This window comes from Stigmatopora nigra, chromosome 16 (assembly GCF_051989575.1).
Source record: "Stigmatopora nigra isolate UIUO_SnigA chromosome 16, RoL_Snig_1.1, whole genome shotgun sequence".
NCBI lineage: Eukaryota > Metazoa > Chordata > Actinopteri > Syngnathiformes > Syngnathidae > Stigmatopora > Stigmatopora nigra.
The window spans coordinates 9,747,852-9,766,637 of record NC_135523.1 but is presented as its reverse complement, the minus strand read 5'-3'; the positions used below and the strand labels follow the sequence as shown (position 1 = coordinate 9,766,637).

Genomic DNA, 18,786 nt, shown 5'->3' with positions numbered 1-18,786 from the left:
ATTGAAGCATTTGTGTTACATATTTTTTTTCTATCATTTCAGTTGTTTTTGGACAAACAATGACACATTTCATGATCAAACTACGTTTCATAACCATATATGCATCTTCACTTGACAAATGTTTTAAATTCTGTTAAAAGGTAAAAATTTGTATAACCTAAAATGCATTAAATATATATAATATAATGCTATTTATCCATATATATTCATTTTTATCGACACTTTACTCTAGTTCCGCACCAAGTTTATATTTGGCCCTATATCTCATTCTGAGTTTTGCCATATTGTTAAGGAAACTGACAAAAGTATTAAGTGGAGTAAACCTTTTGTATCATTTTACAAACAACTATTTCCTTTTCTTGTCAGGCTTTAGCACACGCTATCATTGCAAGCGAGAGAGGGATTGAGTCAGATGGATAGAGCGAGGGTGGAGTATTTCTGACAGCCCACTGGCATAAAAGTGAGACCCCCAAGCAAAAAGAATTCAGAAAGAAAATTGCAGTTTTGGACTTTTGTGTCAATATGCATGTCAAAAAGGTAATTGGGAAATTGTTCTGCAGTGTTAAGTCTTCTTGACAGCATTTAGCCTGTGGTAGGATCATGTGTGTCTCTTCCCGGTCTAGGCCAAGCCACGCAGATCGAGCTACGAAAGAAAATAATGTTTCTTTGTATTAATAATCAAGCTTTTTCTCCAACCATGATATATTTTCTTTTGTAAAGAACAGCTAAATATCAAAATGGAATTACTACAGAGTTGTGACATATGAACAAAAGATCACTTATTTTATTAGTCAGTGCTTTTGTTAACCATGAGCGTTTATATCATGGAATATTTCAGTAGCAAATAAATGTAAATCTAATTGGTGCAGCAGTGCAATTGCAACATTTACAATACATTAACTGATGATAAACCATCAACATTTTTTTTTAATCTTATTGTCTGATTTGATTAATTTTCATTATTATCTCATGATACAGATTTGGGCAGTAACTTGGAAAGAATTGTGTAGTTTTACATCTGAAAGTTGTTAGTTCTTATTGAGGTGCAAATCAAAACAAGGTTTTCTGTGTCATGTCAAGTTTGTCAAGCTGATATGCCAACTACTCTTTGGCCGTGCCATCAAAAAAATGGCTTAGAGATCAATGAAGTAAATTGCAAAGATTCAGTGATTCACGTGATTGAGAAAGAAAGAAAGAGAGGTGGAGAGGGAGAATAGACAGAGAAAGAGAGAGAGAGAGAGAGAGAGAGAGAGAGAGAGAGAGAGAGAGAGAGAGAGAGAGAGAGAGAGAGAGAGAGAGAGAGAGAGAGAGAGAGAGAGAGAGAGAGAGAGAGAGAGAGAGAGAGAGAGAGAGAGAAGAGAGAGAGAGAGAAATTGAGAAATAAAGAGAGCAAAAGAGAGAAATTGAGAAATAAAGAGAGCAAGAGAGAGAGAGAAATTGAGGAATAAAGAGAGCAAGAGAGAGAGCAAGAGAGAGAGAGCTGTTCACAGAGTATAAGTCCTTTATCATGGGGAGCCACTGCGTGGCCTGCAGCTATTGCTGGCCTGAAGCAAAGTACCACGGAGAAGAGAAAAAGGGAGAGGGAGGAGGGAGGTAAGAAGGGGGGCGGCATAGAAGGTGGCGGGGGTCTATCATCAAACTTCATAATAGCTGCTTGGGCTTTGCCGCAGCTGCGCGGTGACCCTTTTATTTTGCTGTGATGGAACAGATAGCTCACTATGAAAGAGTGTGAAATTATCATGTCTATTAATTCAGTCAGACATTCATGCACACATCACACGCAGAAGCCCATCCCAACCCTTCTCTGTCTTGTGTCATTTCTTAGGCATGGAAATATGGAATGTCGTCGCAAATGCTACATTTACAAGAGTGATTTTTCATCATTGATTCACGAACAATAAAGCCATCGGGTCTGTGTGTGTGATAGTGAGTGTGTGTGTGTGTGTGTGTGTGTGTGTGTGTGTGTGTGTGTGTGTGTGTGTGTGTGTGTGTGTGTGTGTGTGTGTGTGTGTGTGTGTGTGTGTGTGTGTGTGTGTGTGTGTGTGTGTGTGTGTGTGTGTGTGTGTGTGTGTGTGTGTGTGTGTGTGTGTGTGTGTGTGTGTATGATATTAAATTTGTATGATAGTTTGATTTTCTCATTTTTATTATTCATTCTTATATTCACATTATTTTTTTATGTGTGAACTTGATTTATTATTATTTTACTTTTTCAAACTATATTTCTCTTTGTAATTGTGTTTGGCCTTGAGTGAAATACCTGAAAGTCAAATAAAATACTATTATAAATAATATTTCAAATTGCAGGCACTGGTCTTAATCATTAAAATAAGACTAACCAAACTATTTCATTAGGTTTACTGTATATTTAAACATAATTATTGTTGCAATCGTCACTATTATGTTTTGTATACTGCTATTTTACTTCCTTTTCTCACGAGGCTCTTCTGAGAACCTGAGATTCGAAGTAATACTTTTAGTAGCTTGATTATTAATATTTTTTTAGAGCACAATGGGTAAACTTTGCATACAAATGCTCGCCAATGAAGAGTGCAAGGCTCTAAATTCTAATAAAAAAGGGCTTTCTTGTTTTTTTTGTTTGTTATTCTTTTATTTGTTTGTTTACTTTAAAGTATTCTCATCTCATTTTCTGAACCACGTTATCCACACTAGGGTTGTGGGGAGTGCTGGAGCATATCCCAGTTGACTTCGGGCCAGAGGCGGAGGACACCCTGAATTGGGGACCAGCCAATCGCAGGGCACAAAGAGACAAACAACCATTCATGCTGACACTAACACCTAAGGGCAATTTAGAGTGTCTACTATGCATGTCTTTAGAATGTGGGAGGAAACCAGATTGCCCGGAGAAAACCCACGCGGGCCTGGATAGAACCTACAAACTCCACACAAGTGCACCAACCTGGATTTGAACCCAGGTCCCCCACTCTGAGGCCAATAACCACCGTATTTTCACGACTATAAGGCGCTCCGCATTATAAGGTGCACCCTCAATGAATGACATTTTTTTCCATATATAAGGCGCACTGTATTATAAGGTGCACTGTCTATTTTGGAGAAAATTTAAGACTTTTGAGTGCGCCTTATAGTCACTACACACTACACAGTCACCTCTAGAGCCAGCCATTGTTGATGTTTTGGATTTTTTTGTATAAAATCTTGCAGTGGGGGAGGAGCTATATGATGGAAGATGATGTAAACTAAGATGGCATCTGCATATTTAACAGTATTGTTTCAGTTCATGTGTTCGTGTTTTTTTAATACCCCACAATGGTGGTTTTTCGTTTTTGGTTTTCTGTTTTTTTCCATATATAAGGCGCACTGGATTATAAGGCGCACTGTCTATTTTGGAGAAAATTTAAGACTTTTAAATGCGCCTTATAGTCGTGAAAATACGGTAATTGCTATTGACTTCCAGGTATGAGGCACTCACTACACAGTCACCTCTAGAGCCAGCCATTGTTGATGTTTTGGATTTTTTTGTATAAAATCTTGCAGTGGGGGAGGAGCTAAATGATGGAAGATGATGTAAACTAAGATTGCATCTGCATATTTAACAGTATTTTTTCAGTTCATGTGTTTGTGTTTTTTTAATATCCCACAATGGTGGTTTTTCGTTTTTGGTTTTCTGTTTTTTTCCATATATAAGGCGCACTGGATTATAAGGCGCACTGTCTATTTTGGAGAAAATTTAAGACTTTTAAATGCGCCTTATAGTCGTGAAAATACGGCACTCATCCGCCCTCTCAAGAGTACATGGCAAATTGTAATCAAAACTGAAAAAAAAAATATTGCATATGGCTCTAACGTTTTCAACAAAGAAGGAAGTCCAGTTGACTTCATTCTTTCTTTTATGTAATAAATGGCATTTTATATTAGGCAAAGTGTGTGGAGCGTGAGCAAGGGTGTTGGGGTGTCGGCTTGATTGAGATGGCGTGTGCTTAGCTGACGGGAGCCAGTGAGGGACAAAGACCCAGCGTAGCCACGGCCACTGGAGCAATTATTCCTCCACGCTGCATTTGGATTAGTGCAATGGAAAGAAGCATATGTTTGGCCTGGGGCGACACACCCCCCTCCGGCTGACTGCGGAGAGAGAGTCGCAGTAAGAGAGCGAGAGAGAGACTCCAACTAGAAATTGAATGGCATTAAGAGAACATCATTTTAATCTGCTTTTTTTTCTGTCCTATATATTTGAGGGCGATACACTGCCGTGAAATTGGCAGGCTTTACACCCCAGTGTTTAGAGACACATTTTCCTTGTAAAGAAATGATGATATTAATAATAATTGGGGTGTTTTCACGTGTCGTTACTTGTAATAAATTATGCCATGTTTTTTTCTATGTTTTTTAAAGTGTCAATTACTTTGTTTATTCAAAGTCAGTTCATGTTTTCTAATCGATTACCTAATGTCTCAAGTAATCGAGGGCGATTTGGCGGAGTCAATGACCTCTCTTGGCTTCTGATCCCCGGGCAAGAGGCCCAAAAAGGGGTCAGAGACAGGCACGGAAGGGTAGGGGGGTGGTGCCTTTCATGGGAGGGGGGGGGGGGGGGCGTTTCACGGACACAAAAAAAAACCCTAAATGACGGCTGATGTCAGAGTTGAAGACAATTAGCCATTTTGCGCTTCATTGCAAAACTTTCAAGTCCCATAATTCGATTGCCACAACGAGCGTATCAAATGTCATTTAGGCGAGGTCTGCCTCTTGTCCGAGTCATTTCTTCAAATATGGCTCATACGAGATGAATCCTTAGTCCACCTGTGTAATTTGAAAAGACACAAATTAATATTACTCAGGTTTTAATATTTATAGATGTATTAATTTCAAAATAAGTTTAACGGGGTTTGCAGGAAAAAATGTATGATACAACGCTTTATCCACTGGCTACAGTACAATTCAGTAGTTACAGTCATAATCATAAGACAAAATATTTTGCCAATTTTCTGCCTTTTGACAAGATGTAAGTTAAGGTGTCTTCTAATTGGGCATGTGCGAGCATGTAGTATTTTTGTATAATTATCATTATAATTGTTATTATTGTAACAACACAATATTTTTAGTTTTTGATTAAGATATAGTCCCCAACTAATGTCAGTTGAGGCAGAGATGAGCTGTTAAAATCCGTAACCTTATTGTGAGAAATAGTTCTTTTTAGGGGCCACCATAGGAAAAAATATATTTTATATAATGAAATTAAAATGTACATCCAGGGCCTGCAAACTAATACATTGTGATCATAAACAATGCACAGAAGTGTGGGGTTCACAATCAACAGTCAATTGAACATAAATGTCACCCCCACTCACCCACCTTTATCCCCTGAGGTACTAAAATGCCTCCATTTTAAATAAAAATCTAAAATAATGGCTTGATTAATTTTTTTTGCATTACTCCATGTTGATTTTTTTAAACTACTATAAAAATTTGTTTGTTTTTTTTATAATTTGTTTGACATTTTCTTTTCCACCACTTTTTATTCCCTTATTTAGTACTACAAAGATGTCTTTTCCATCGTACATTGCCCAGTAACCACTTCTTTAAGTGAAATTGAACAACAGCAACATCATTATTAGCACGTTATCACGTGACCCATTTTAAAAAAAAAAAAGATCATTGTATGAAAGGAAAACGACACAACAATAAGATGAGAGTTTCTTAAACGTTTCAAATCCATTACACACTCTTTATTTGCCACTAATAACACAACGATGCTGTGTGTGGGATGGGGGGGTTGCGCACGAGGGGGGGGGCGCATTGTATTGTCACCGATGCTATTTCTAATGGGTTCGTCTCACTCGGCAAATGTTCAATTCAACCAGGCCCCTGATACATTTATTAAACAATATTAATGACACACGGCCCGTTTAATACGATTTTGGTTGTTGTTCGTTGGAAAGGGACTGTTTACCATAAGCAAGCGCAGCCGGCTAGTCTCTCTCTCTCTGACTCTTATCTCTCTCGCGCTCTCTCTCTCTCCCTCTTTCTCTGTCTTTCCCTCTGTCTGTCTCTCTCTCTCTTCTCCCCTTTTATGAGCTTGCGCACTCTATTGTGCCCGAGGACAGGATCCCACATACACAAAGTGAGGAGAGGAGCCAACAAAAATACAAGCCCATGACTGACAACAATGCCTGCCGCTTCACCTGCTCCATTGCAGCGCGTTATACATCGATGCCAAGGACGGGTAACAAGAAATTCAGTCACCTTCCCCTCATGGAAAAAATAAGATCAACCCCAAGAGACACGATTGAAGTTGCAATCTTATATCTGTGAAATTTTCATCATCCAAAATGAATGCTAAAGATGGGAGATGTTACGCAACGACTTTTGCGCGCAACCAATCAAGCCTAAAGGCCACATACACACAAAAGGAGAGAATCACACGACGGCAGTGATTACACTGAGAGACAAAAAAAAAAACAAGAAAAAAACATAACAAATATTTGATCCATGTCTTCTAACAATGCTTCAGACCAGCAGGCCTGTTTATACACCCCAGAGGCGTGTCCCTCTCTTGCTCTTTATACTTCAAACACAGCTATATGATCGTTGCATACCGGGAAAACTTTAAGTTCAGCTTGTAAAGGTAACAAGAAAGACCTCAACTCAATTAATGTTTCGTAAAAATAACAAAAAAAAGGAGGGAAGGGTGGGAGGGTTGAATAAAAATAAAAGTACAGTTGAAGCGTATCAAATATTTATTTTTTTCTGGGCGACAAATGAATATAATATACATTGACAGGTATTGGAACCTATTGCCAGCACGTGTTTATACAGTAACAGCTTAAAACCGTATCCAATTTTTTAATTTTTTTTGGACATGATTGGACAAAACAACATATTAAGTGTACCCCAATAACGTGGTGGGATTTTTTTTTCTGAAAAGAAAAACAAAAATCCATTTATTGCTTTTAATGGTGCTTCAAATGGAGAACATGATGTGTTTTTATTGGCACAACACGGAAGTTTTGGATGGAAAAAAATAGAAACGCAAAACGACACAGTTCTTTGTAAGGATTTGAAATGAGCAAATAAGGATGAAATATATAGAGAAAAAGTGGAAGTTTATTTCTATTCAATTTGTTCACTTGCTTCAATGTCGCCTCAACATGCTACAAGAGGGCTGAATTGAAATATCCCAGAGAAATATTTTTTTTTTAAAAAAGACCCCAAACTTCTGTTTTTTTTTTCTAAGAACCATTAAATCACATGAAGAACTAACCGAATATTAAAACCCACTAAAACAGGAGGCACCAGATAAATTAAAAAAGGGGGGTTTCAACAGACGCACCATATTTACAATTCCCATTAAATTACACATAAATAAATATATACATACATGAACACTGATTCCCTTATATAACCGCGAATCGTGTTAAAATTAAAAAAAAAGTTCAAGTTGGTCGCTTGGAGAGAAAGAGAAAGAGAGAGAGAGAAGAGAGAGTTTGAAGTGATGACAAGAAGCTCAGTGGAATTTCTCCAAGATATTATTCACAATACTGACAGAAGAATTCGTCCATCTTTGGGCTTTCTTCCTTTTTTTGTCCCACAAAATTCAAATGGGTCGCTGGATTTCAGTCCATTGCTTGCAGCTCTTTTAAAAAAAACGAAGAAGGTAGTGGAAAAAAAACATCAGACGTCTTCTTTTGTGAGCAAACACACCTCTTCCACACCCGGGAGCTGTTCTTTTCTTTCTTTTTTTTTAATCATAACAATAATAAGAACATTTCTTACAGCTGCAGGAAGATTCTTGTGTGGGTTTTTTTCCCAGCGAATCCAAAAAAAAAATGGGTTTCATTAACCTCACAAAAACATGGCGCAAGGTCAGCAAGTGGTACGACTTTATCGATAGTATTTATAATATTTATATGGACTGGGTGTAGGAGGGAGGGGGTGGGGGGCGGGGCGCCAAATGGGCCTCCGGGGGATTTGGTCCCCCTAATAGTGTTGGATGGAAGGGGATCACTTTCTGTGCTTCTCGTCTTTGTCGCCTTTAGTGCCGTTATCTGAATGACTGTTGGGGTTGTTACTGAGGTACATTTTGTCCATGGCTTTGATGGCTTCGGTCAGATAGTTCTGCAGGGCCGTGACGGCCGCGCATAGGGCCGGCGTGCCGAAGCCATGTGAGATGAGGCTGAAGTGAGTCAAGCAACTCTGGATCCCCGGTTCGAGGATGGGCTGCGGTCGCGAGTTTCCCAGAGGCGATCGGTCCTGAGACAACAGGTCCGTGAACTCTTTGCACACTTGCCTGCAGAGACAGCAGCACAAATGACCTCTTTTAGGATGCAAATTTGTGTGCGTGCAGGTGGAAATTAAGGCTGGAATTGGATGCACATATCTGTTGAAGAACCCCCCTCCAACCCCTATCCGTCCCAACCGTGAATTAGCAAGTGACTTATCAGACAGGTGACGTGCACCTGCTTCATATTTTTAACGTTCTAGGCTGATTTGTTTTTTTTTTTTTTTTTTTTTTGGTCTTTTTTTGGAAGAGTAAAAAGGGGTTTTAATTTCGTTCTTCAAAAATATTATTTATCACGTTATCATCAGATTTAGATAGTTGCAAGTTGTATTATGTAGATGTTAATTTTATTAGATGTGTTTTATACACCAGAGACCACATATAATTTAGCTTGTACATATTTTTTCCTTCAAAGAAAATATAACGTCATTAGTCAATCAAGGAGCATATACTTGATGAATATTTTCTTCTATTTATTATTTATATACTATGTAAATGAAAAATATTGAATCGCATTCAATGTGTACTAATTATTATTAATTCAATAATCCATTAGCTATATTATAGAAAGAAATGCATGCGTTTGTTTCAATGAGTGAGATAGAGAACAAAACTTCTATAAACGAATTGTCACGAGACTTAAAAATTATATGGTAATTATCAACTCTAAATTCACTTCGGCAGCAAAAAATGTCCTTAATAGAGAATCCTTGATTAAATAAAATGCAATTTATATTTGTCTCCTCTCTAAATTCAAAATAAAAGTAATGCATCAGAATAAATTTCCACACACATTTTGATAATGTATATATATATATATATATATATATATATATATATATATATATATATATATATATATATATATATATATATATATATATATATATATATATATATATATATATATATATATATATATATATATATATATATATATATATATATATATATATATATATATATATATATATATATATATACATATAGATATAGATATAGATATATATGATGTGCAAACATTTTGGAATTGATCAACTTTGAGCACACAAAAAAAACTTGAACCTGCTTTGCATAATGTGTGCAGCTGCTTCTTACACATCGTATAAGCGTCAAGCCGCGAGCTCATTAAAGCAGAGCGTGTGCACTTACTTTGTAGCCAGTAGCATGTTTTTTCTTTGGACTTGTTCGTTTGGGTCGGAGTGCTGACGGTTTACATATTCAGCTACTGCCTTGGCAGGGAACTCAGTTTCACACACGTAACCAAAATCTCTGGCAAGATGAACCGCTTCGCCTGACGGGAAGAAAAAAAAAACATAAGCTTGGATATGTTGTCCTCTGATCAAATATGGCAAGAGTTCACACCCTTATCGAATTCAATTCTAAATTATTATGTGATTATCGTTAGAATACAAATTTAGTCAAATTCATGGAATTCAAACACAATGCATTTTTTTTCCTGAGAGAAAATACCTAAATGTGAAGTTGAATTATAAACAGACTTAAAAATAAAATACACCAAGAGTCGTGTTAGGAACAGTGTCATTGGTTTTATATTAATTATGAAAGCCATGCATTTCACTCAAATCTCACGTTTACGTGACACATTTAATTACTTGCAGCACTTCACACTCCAAATTCGTCAGTTCAGAGAAGCTCCAATTAACATGAAAAAAAGTCATAAAAAAAAGCATTGCAAGATTTTTCTCCTCTGTATTGTCCTGAGCCAAAGAACAACCCCAGCCCCCCTCACCAACCCACGTTTACAAAACAAACAAAATAATGAATATTGCATTAGTTTCTGCAACAATGATTAACAGAGACCAATGGAGCATCACCTTCTCCAAACTCCTAATCCACCGCTGAGTAATAAAATATGCGAAGCCCTATATGCAATTCATCCAATACACATATTTTCAGATTGGCTTCACAGATATATAGTGAATATTTGAGCTTTTTAAAAAAAGTGCCATTCAAACGAGACGTTATTAATGTTTGCAGCAAAAAAATCAATTGACTTTTCGTCCACGTGGTGAAACCACTCAGCGGCACCCAATAAACAAGCAGCACCCAATAATTAACACGACACACGGAGTCACCCACTCCGCGAGTGGAAGTAGGCCAGCCGTGGACCTATAGCTGTTGCAAAGGCCACCGAAAAGCCAGTAGAATTACAAGCGTAGCCCAAACACACACACAAAGACACACACACACACACACACACACACACACACACACACACACACACACACACACACACACACACACACACACACACACACACAGGCGCACCCTTCATGCTTTATTACTTGCAAGGCAAAGTCGCTCCACATTACACGCATGATCGCATATGCTGATTTCCAACACAGAGATGGGAAAAAAAACGGAAAGGCATCAGACAAGAAATCCAGGACTTGCTACCGCGTTATGAACCGGGATTTTAGTACTGTAACTCAACTCACCTTCTACAAGTGACGTTAGCAATGTGACGTTGGCTGCCTTGCGTCTGCCTGCAGGTAGATTCAAGCCGATTTTATCCAATTTCTCCCGCAAGGATCTGCCACCATTCTTTGATTTCGCCCTGGAACAATAAAATGTGCATATCGAGATGTTTAATAAATATTCAGAAGGGTCATTTAACATTTTTTTTCAAGTGCACACAATAACAATATCCTGGACATGGGCCCTAAATAGCTCTATTTTAAATTTCGTTCTGTTGATAACCAATCTTCATGATTATGTTGAATTATTTTTAATGTCTGGCAAAAAAAATTACCCCTTATGGGAAGAACCACATTTTATTTAGGTGTTAAAAATGACATTTTTTGGGAGAACCACAACCAATAGACTGCCAAACTGGATCTCTGCTGAGCAGCAGACAAATACTGTAAAAATGAATAAATAAAGTCCTAGTTAATAGGCAGCTCTATTACAGGCTGCAACACTTCAGTCGACAGTTCACCAGAGACCAATGTTTTCATGTGTAATGCCTTCAGTGGGCCTATAGAGCTGGGCTTGAAACAGCCTACATTAATTTGAGAGAAGGGAAAGAGAGAGAGACAGAGGGTGAAGTTAATATGGAATTTAACACACACCCCTCCTGGCTTAAAAGCAGCAGCAAGGTGTCATGCTTGGTCGATTTTAATTATTCTTGGTACAGAAAAGAGAAAAAGAGAAAGAGAGAGATAAAGAGATAGAGAGAGAGAGAGAGAGAGAGAGAGAGAGAGAGAGAGAGAGAGAGAGAGAGAGAGAGAGAGAGAGAGAGAGAGAGAGAGAGAGAGAGAGAGAGAGAGAGAGGTGGAGAGATATGGAAATAAAGACACCCAAACACAATAAAATAAGGAAATATATATATTGTAAAGAGCGACCTATTTTTCTCACCTCCTGAGCACGCCGCCCAGCAAAGAAGCGTTGAGGCACTCGGGCGGCGAGAGGCGTCGCTGCACCTCGGCCACCGTCACCTTGTACTTGGACGTTGAGCTGAGTAGGGACAGGCGACCCGGAACCGAGCAGAAGACTTCGTTCGGGTTGACCACCCCGCCGAAGAGCCCATCCTTGTTGATAGGGATGCCGGAGACGTTGTTCTTGGATAAAGACACCGGACCTAGAAGGGCCAGGGAAGGGTTAGGCGGAAGACATTTAGGGGGGTCGTGCTCAGTGAATTGCGAAGCCTTAGCTAATAGAGCAGCACATGTTTAAACTCCCATCCTCACCCCCCAACCCCTCAAAATGACCAATATTATATTTGTCCCATTGAAAACCCATACATCAGTATTTATGCCTGTGAACAGGATTTTTTTTTACATTTATATGTATGTATGTATGTATGTATGTATGTATATATATATATATATATATATATATATATATATATATATATATATATATATATATATATATATATATATATATATATATATATATATATATATATATATATATATATATATATATATATATATATATATATATATATATATATATATATATATATATATATATATATATATATATATATATATATATATATATATATATATATATATATATATATATATATATATATATATATATATATATATATATATATATATATATATATATATATATATATATATATATATATATATATATATATATATATATATATATATATATATATATATATATATATATATATATATATATATATATATATATATATATATATATATATATATATATATATATATATATATATATATATATATATATATGTATACATATACATGTTAAAAAAACATTTTCACGGGCATAAATACTGATGTATGGGTTTTCAAATAAACCCCCAAAAACAAGAATTTGGGGTGCTGCTTGAAATGGCCTTCAAAGTGTTTCGGTGCGCAGTAACCGGAGACAAAGGGGGCCGCGCGCATTTGGATGGATCAGTTGTGACATTAATGGCTCAGGGGAGCCTAATAGAGACAATGGGAGTCAAACGAACTCTTGAGATTGCACATTTAGGAGGCCAATTATCATGTTGCAGATCGAGACAGATAATAACGCAATAAAAATAAATACATCACGTGAAATCTAAAAAAAAAAAAAACGCTAACATTAACAATAAAGCAGTCCCTTGCAAGGGAAGCACGTAGAGCCCGCGTAATCCAATAAAATAGATTTGAAAACGCTTGTGATTATACAAAACGTCGGTTTCATGCCCCTCTTTTCCACGCTCTCATAGATGCATGCCATTTTGAGCATTTGGACCGTGCAGCGTGATTGCTGCTATATTGGCTCCCACCAACCAGTGAATCCAGTGGCCATTAATACATGGCCGGGTCTCACAAAGCCCACCAGCTCCACTCAACTCATGTGCGCGCATGATGTGAAACGCTGACAGTAAATTCCATCAGCGAGAAAGACGAAAAGGAGGAGGGGGAAAAGGTGCAAGCCCGGTTTGATGCACTTGGAAAGCATGTAATGAAAAATAGGCTAGCGCATATTAGGATCAGTCAGGCATTACTGCATTGAGTTCTCTCAAGCAGAATCGTGTGTGTGTGTGTGCGTGTGTGTACTTGTGTATATGTGTGTAAACCTGCAGAAACATGCGTGATCTCTCTCGGATGAAATTCTTTTTTAATTACAGTCTGGTCGGGAATGTGAATTCCTTGATCCTCAACAGGCTGTGACAGAAAAGCATAAAAAGAGCACATTTAAGCGTAAAACATACTTGAGACACACAAGCGCATTTTCCACAAACAGTGATGTTGTTTTCGTCAACGTTGCACACACACACACCATGCAGTGTTTTGACCAAAATTAGATTTTGTTAAAGGCGTCTAATAGTGCAGGACAATGTCAGACTTAAATAACGAAGCTGTGTCGCCCTATAATCCTGACCTAATTCCGTACTGCCATCACATACACACACGCACACACTCATAGGGCAACTTCAAATCTAGATTGAATAGTAATTACGACAGCAGTCTATTAAAGGCCTATGAACTAATTAGAAGATTTTTGCTGTTTGTTTCCGTTTAAAGACTCCTCCTCCGTGAAAATCGGGGTTGCGCACGGATTTTAATTCTAACAGCATTTGAATTGTTATACAGCGAGAAAATACACATTCACTTATTTTAATCTGAATAATGAAATGATCTGTTTCATTATATACGGATTTTAATTCTCATAACATTTCATTGTATAGAACGAGAAAATACACATTCACACATTTTACTCTGAACAAGGGAATCATCTATTTTATTATATACGGACCTTTAGTTCTCATATCATTTAAATTGTTATATAACGAGAAAAATGCACATTCACACATTTGACAATGAATAATGAAATGATATGTTTTGTTATATATCTATTGATAAATATTACTGATATCACATATGCATAAAATATTTCGCCACAATAAGTCCAACGTTGGTAAAGGAATCTTCATTAAAATACATGAATTGTTAAATTATGAGCTTTTATGGAAGACAAAAAAAATATGATGACAGCTTTTTTTTTTGCATGACAAAAAAAACTAAGAAGAATAAGAAGTTTACCTGGACATCTTCTAAAGAGTGAGGTATTCCATGGAGTGGGATAGAGTCCGACAGTCCCGTGTCAAGGCCGTGGCCGGATGGTAGAAGCACCTCCCTGCGGTAGTCCCGACACAGTTGGTGGGGCAGACTGCGGTGCTGGTGAAGCAGGCCGCTTTCCTGACCCTGCCTTTGGCCGGGCCAGCCCGGATGCTGCGGTTGCGGCTGAGCGTGCAAGGAGTTGAGGGAGTAAGGGTCGTTGACGTGCGAGTAAGGGTCCTGAGACTGCGGGTAGATGGGCTGGTAGGGTGGAGGGAAATACGGGGGCTGGAAGTCTGAGTTGGGCGTGTGGGAGAGCGGCGGCGCGCTCGTGTACGGACTCTGGCCCACGCCGCCCAGCTGAGGTAGCCTCGCCGTCCCGTTGCTGGTGCCGTCGTGGCGATCCTGCCATGGGAGACGCACAAAATCAACGTCAAAAAATGAATTATGCACGTATTCAGAAAATTACTTCAACACAAAGAAACGCTTCATTATTCTCGTTATTTCAAAACTCAAGTGGAATGATAAAAAAAGCATGATACACACTTTCTGAAATTGCACATAAGAACAAAAATAATTAATCGCAAATAAAATATATTTAACATTTTCCCAAATTGCACATGCACATATTTCTACTATGGTTTCTGTAATGAATATTTCTACTATCATTGCCATAAGCAATACTTTACATTATATTCTTTCAAGCAATTGAAGGTTCATCAACTTACCATAGCGGAAAAACTGTGCACTAACATCTTAAAATGTAATTCATAAAAAAATTATTACAATTTAAAAAAAAATGTCTGGCTGCTGAGCGTAGGGGAATTTAAAAAAAAAATTCCCCCCAGGAAAAAAAGTCGTTTCCCTTGTAAAAGATCGCGATGGCCTCGCGAATCAGATATGTGCTCCAACAAGAGAGCGATAATCCATTAGAAATAATAAATTAGATCCCGATTGCCCTTCATTTCGATCTAATTTAAAAAAACAACATTCAAGGGTGTTGACGGATTTACGGTTGGAATCTCTTCCAAAAGAAAAAAGTTCTCTTCTCTTTTCTTCCCTGCAATCACAATGCTGTCGTCCCCAGGCTTGAGCTCATATTAGCCGTTTCTTCTCTTTCCTCCCTCTCTTGGATTCCTAACAGAGCCCGATCATGGCGCCCCAGCGACGTTGGGACAGTTTAATAAAATTAATAATAGTAATAATAACAACAAAAAGGAGTGAAGAAAGACCAGAAAGAATAGTCGGAATTGGTGCGCAGAGTGGAGGACGCAACTCAGGGGCACAAAGTCTGCGCTTAAATGACGTCCATTGAAAGGAGGAATCAGAATATCTAATCAGAGAGAGCGAGAGAGAAGGGGGCAAGGAGGGAGTGGGGAGAGAGAGAGAAAGAGAGAGCGAGAGAGAGAGAGAGAGAGAGAGAGAGAGAGAGAGAGAGAGAGAGAGAGAGAGAGAGAGAGAGAGAGAGAGAGAGAGAGAGAGAGAGAGAGAGAGAGAGAGAGAGAGAGAGACAAAAAGAAGGGACATTCACTCTCCTCTGACGAATCAGAACGAGGGGCTATAGAACCGAGGGGAGGGGGTTTAAAAGGGTCCCAGGCCAAGGCAAAAAAAAATGTGGACGAGAAGAAAGAACGAAAGAAAGAGTGGGCACCTCTAAGGACGGCGTTCGGAAGAGCTCCTTTCTGCCACCAGACCTTTTGTTTTCCACCCCAGTCTCCGACACATCCTCCATGGAACGCGAATGAATCCACTGGGTGTTTTTTTCTTTTTTTTTGTTCAAAAATAAAACTGGAATAAAGTCTTCCGAGACGAGGCTCGCTTGCCGGGCGCCAACTTTTCCACTCGACTAGACTCTACACAACCAATTGTACATTTCCCTATACCTGAAAATGGTACATTTCTTATGCAATAGGCCATACAACAAATATAAATTATAAAACATAACGTGAAGGCTAAATAAAGTATTTTTTTAAATTCATTGCACACGAAGCGCTTGCTGTCTGTCCCTTTCTAGCTTTGAAAACACGTTCAACTGGCTTCTCCACTCCTAAACAAGTCCCAGATTTTAATTCCTAACTTTGTCTATGGCCACAACAACAGCATCACCCGTCACTTTATTACTACACACGCACATACACAGCTCCGGCACCACCAGCGTGCTCAAATTACACGCGTTAAAAGACAATTTTGCACTTTACATACACCTGCAAAAAAAAAAAAGAAAGTATGTATTTCGTTTCATTTCCTTTCCTGGGGTGCACAAAGCCGTTTAAATTAATTTGTCAGCTGCAATTAAAAATGTAGATTTAATTTTGTGAATTGAGTATTTATGATAATTTAAATGTAATGTAATCTTTGTAAAAAAATATTCAATTGAAGTTTAATGTAAAATGCTGGTTTTACTATGATATAGCTTGGTAAATATATTCTATTTACGAAATTAATATAAGTAATAATCAAATTATTAATATAATTATTACATTAGTAATTTTATGTTATGTAGTACTGTTACTACTACGAAAAGTCATCTGCTTTCAGTTTCTTTAAAAAAATACATTTAAATAACACAGTACAACACCCCTAAATGTAACAACAATAATTTTGTAGTAGATACATATATCATGAATGAAAATAGGTTAATAAATATAAGAGGAGCCCCTTACCTCGCAATCTTCATATTTAATGTTATCAGTTAATTTCCAGAGCATTTTCATGGGATGCCGAGCTGGCAATTGAGTCAAGGTATCGCCCTGTTTTTGTACTCAGTCAACTGTGCTTCCCGCTCAGCTCCAAAACTACTTTTTATGGAAGGTTGAGCGTGCTCGCCTGTTTTTGCATTTGCTCGTCTTGCGCTCTGAGGTCTCCCTCTAACGGTGAAAGTAGAGGGCTGGTGTTACGCTGTAATAACGATTGGCACAGGACCTCATTAGCATATCAACAGTCTTTTGATTCACCGCGCCGCACACACGCGCAGCCACACGTATACATCCATTTCTTGGACCCCTCAACAATGCATATCTACCTCTTAAAATAGAACTTTAAAAAAAAACTCTCAGGGATGTGCACGCGCACGGGTTTCTATGAGGAAAAAAAATGGAGCTTAAGTTGTAAAACAGCAAGTCAATGCAAATACTAAGAAGCGCACTTTGTTGCCAGGCTTTCTTTTTTTCAAACTGTTATTTTAATCCCATTGAGAGTGTAAACCTTGTCAGGCTATTCTTGCACTGTTATGGTAAAAAGGGGGAACTATTGCAGGCGGCTATATCTGTGAGGGTTATTTTTTTTTCGGGGAAGGGGGGAGTCAATAATTAACACAACAACATGGTCTCGTTTCATGTGAATAAGAGGCTCAAGGCAGCCTGGCTCGTTCCTGTCGCCGGCCTCTGAGACTTCACCTCAGTAGGGCCGTAGGTGAGCAGACAGGTCGCCAGTCTTTCGCTCTCTTTGTAAGGCGTTGGCCCCTTCTCGTTTCAAATCTGGATTAACATTTTTTTCGGGTGGAGGACCTTTCAATCCCCCCCATTTAACTTGTTATTAATGAGATGGGAAAAACGAAACTGGCAATGACAACATTATATGGAAGTGTCTTTTTTTTGGAATATAAAATATTTAGAGTAATGTTGTGAATTCTATAATGTAAAAAAAAAAAAGCTTCATCATTTATGCGAGCAACTTGGATTTAAAAAAAATGGAATAAATACATGTCTTGAATGTCAAAACACTCATCAATCCTAAAAAAAGCAATTTAAGAGTAGAAAATAAGCAGAAAAAATATATTGTAAATAATGTTGTAAGAGCATACAGCGTTTTACAGTCAAAACTTTAATGATCCATCTGACATGTCGCCACTTGTGACACTTTTCGCACATTCTGACGTCTGCAGCTTTGTCTTAAGCATAAAACGCACATACCTGCCATTGCCCCATTTTGCCCATTATTGACATATTTCTCCTTTGTCGTCGTTTTTCTCCTTCCTCCACCTTTCGCTGGTTTGTTTTAGTCGAATCGCCCGAGTCTTGTTATCTCATGAAGCCTGCGGTCTAAAAAAAAAGCCTTATACTTTTTTTTTCGAGCTGGACCAGATCGTCTCACCTGGCCTCGGGAGGGAGAGAGGGGGAATGAAAGGTGTGGGGCTACCTGCCGACGCATGCGCAATTGAGTGGGTGGGGACGAAAAGGTAAGCAGAGGTATAAGTAAATTAATAAGGGACTCAATTCACATACGTTTTTTTTGTTTTTTTCTTTAGTAATTCACACTATATTTGAACATGAACCAAACACTGTATGGAAAAAATATAGTAGGCATTGATAAATATGCTCTAATACAAAAAATATATAGTAAGCAGTAATAAATATGCTCTAATAATTTTGTGCGTGACTATATTTTAGAGTTGATTACACATTTTGCTTTTTTTATTTGCTTGTTTTCCTTCAGTTTGCATTACCAAACAATCAAAAACATGTTAAAAAGGGAAAT

The 18,786-nt window shown here is 37.9% G+C and overlaps 1 protein-coding gene across 2 annotated transcripts; it reads right to left on the bottom strand.

The window, feature by feature from the left end:
* Nucleotides 1-6,692: 6,692 nt before the first annotated feature.
* tfap2a (transcription factor AP-2 alpha) lies at nt 6,693-17,155 on the bottom strand. 2 transcript variants are annotated; one of them, XM_077736212.1, is made up of 7 exons: nt 16,974-17,155; nt 14,296-14,715; nt 13,367-13,416; nt 11,633-11,857; nt 10,714-10,832; nt 9,404-9,545; nt 6,693-8,260 (listed from the first exon to the last, which is right to left on the bottom strand). In XM_077736212.1, the coding sequence occupies exons 1-7, from the start codon at nt 17,022-17,024 to the stop codon at nt 7,975-7,977; spliced, it is 1,293 nt and encodes a 430-aa protein (XP_077592338.1). In that variant the 5' UTR covers nt 17,025-17,155; the 3' UTR covers nt 6,693-7,974. The 2 variants fall into 2 exon arrangements, with proteins under 2 accessions (XP_077592338.1, XP_077592339.1); XM_077736213.1 differs by lacking the exon at nt 16,974-17,155 and adding an exon at nt 15,039-15,626.
* Nucleotides 17,156-18,786: the final 1,631 nt, after the last annotated feature.

Coding starts and splice junctions, on each gene's coding strand:
- tfap2a (XM_077736212.1), bottom strand. CDS start 17,024: ATGAAAATGCTCTGGAAATTAACTGATAACATTAAATATGAAGATTGC. Junction 10,833..11,632: donor CTGGGCGGCGTGCTCAGGAG/GTGAGAAAAATA, acceptor TTATTGTTCCAG/GGCGAAATCAAAGAATGGTG. Junction 8,261..9,403: donor AACATGCTACTGGCTACAAA/GTAAGTGCACAC, acceptor CTGTCTCTGCAG/GCAAGTGTGCAAAGAGTTCA.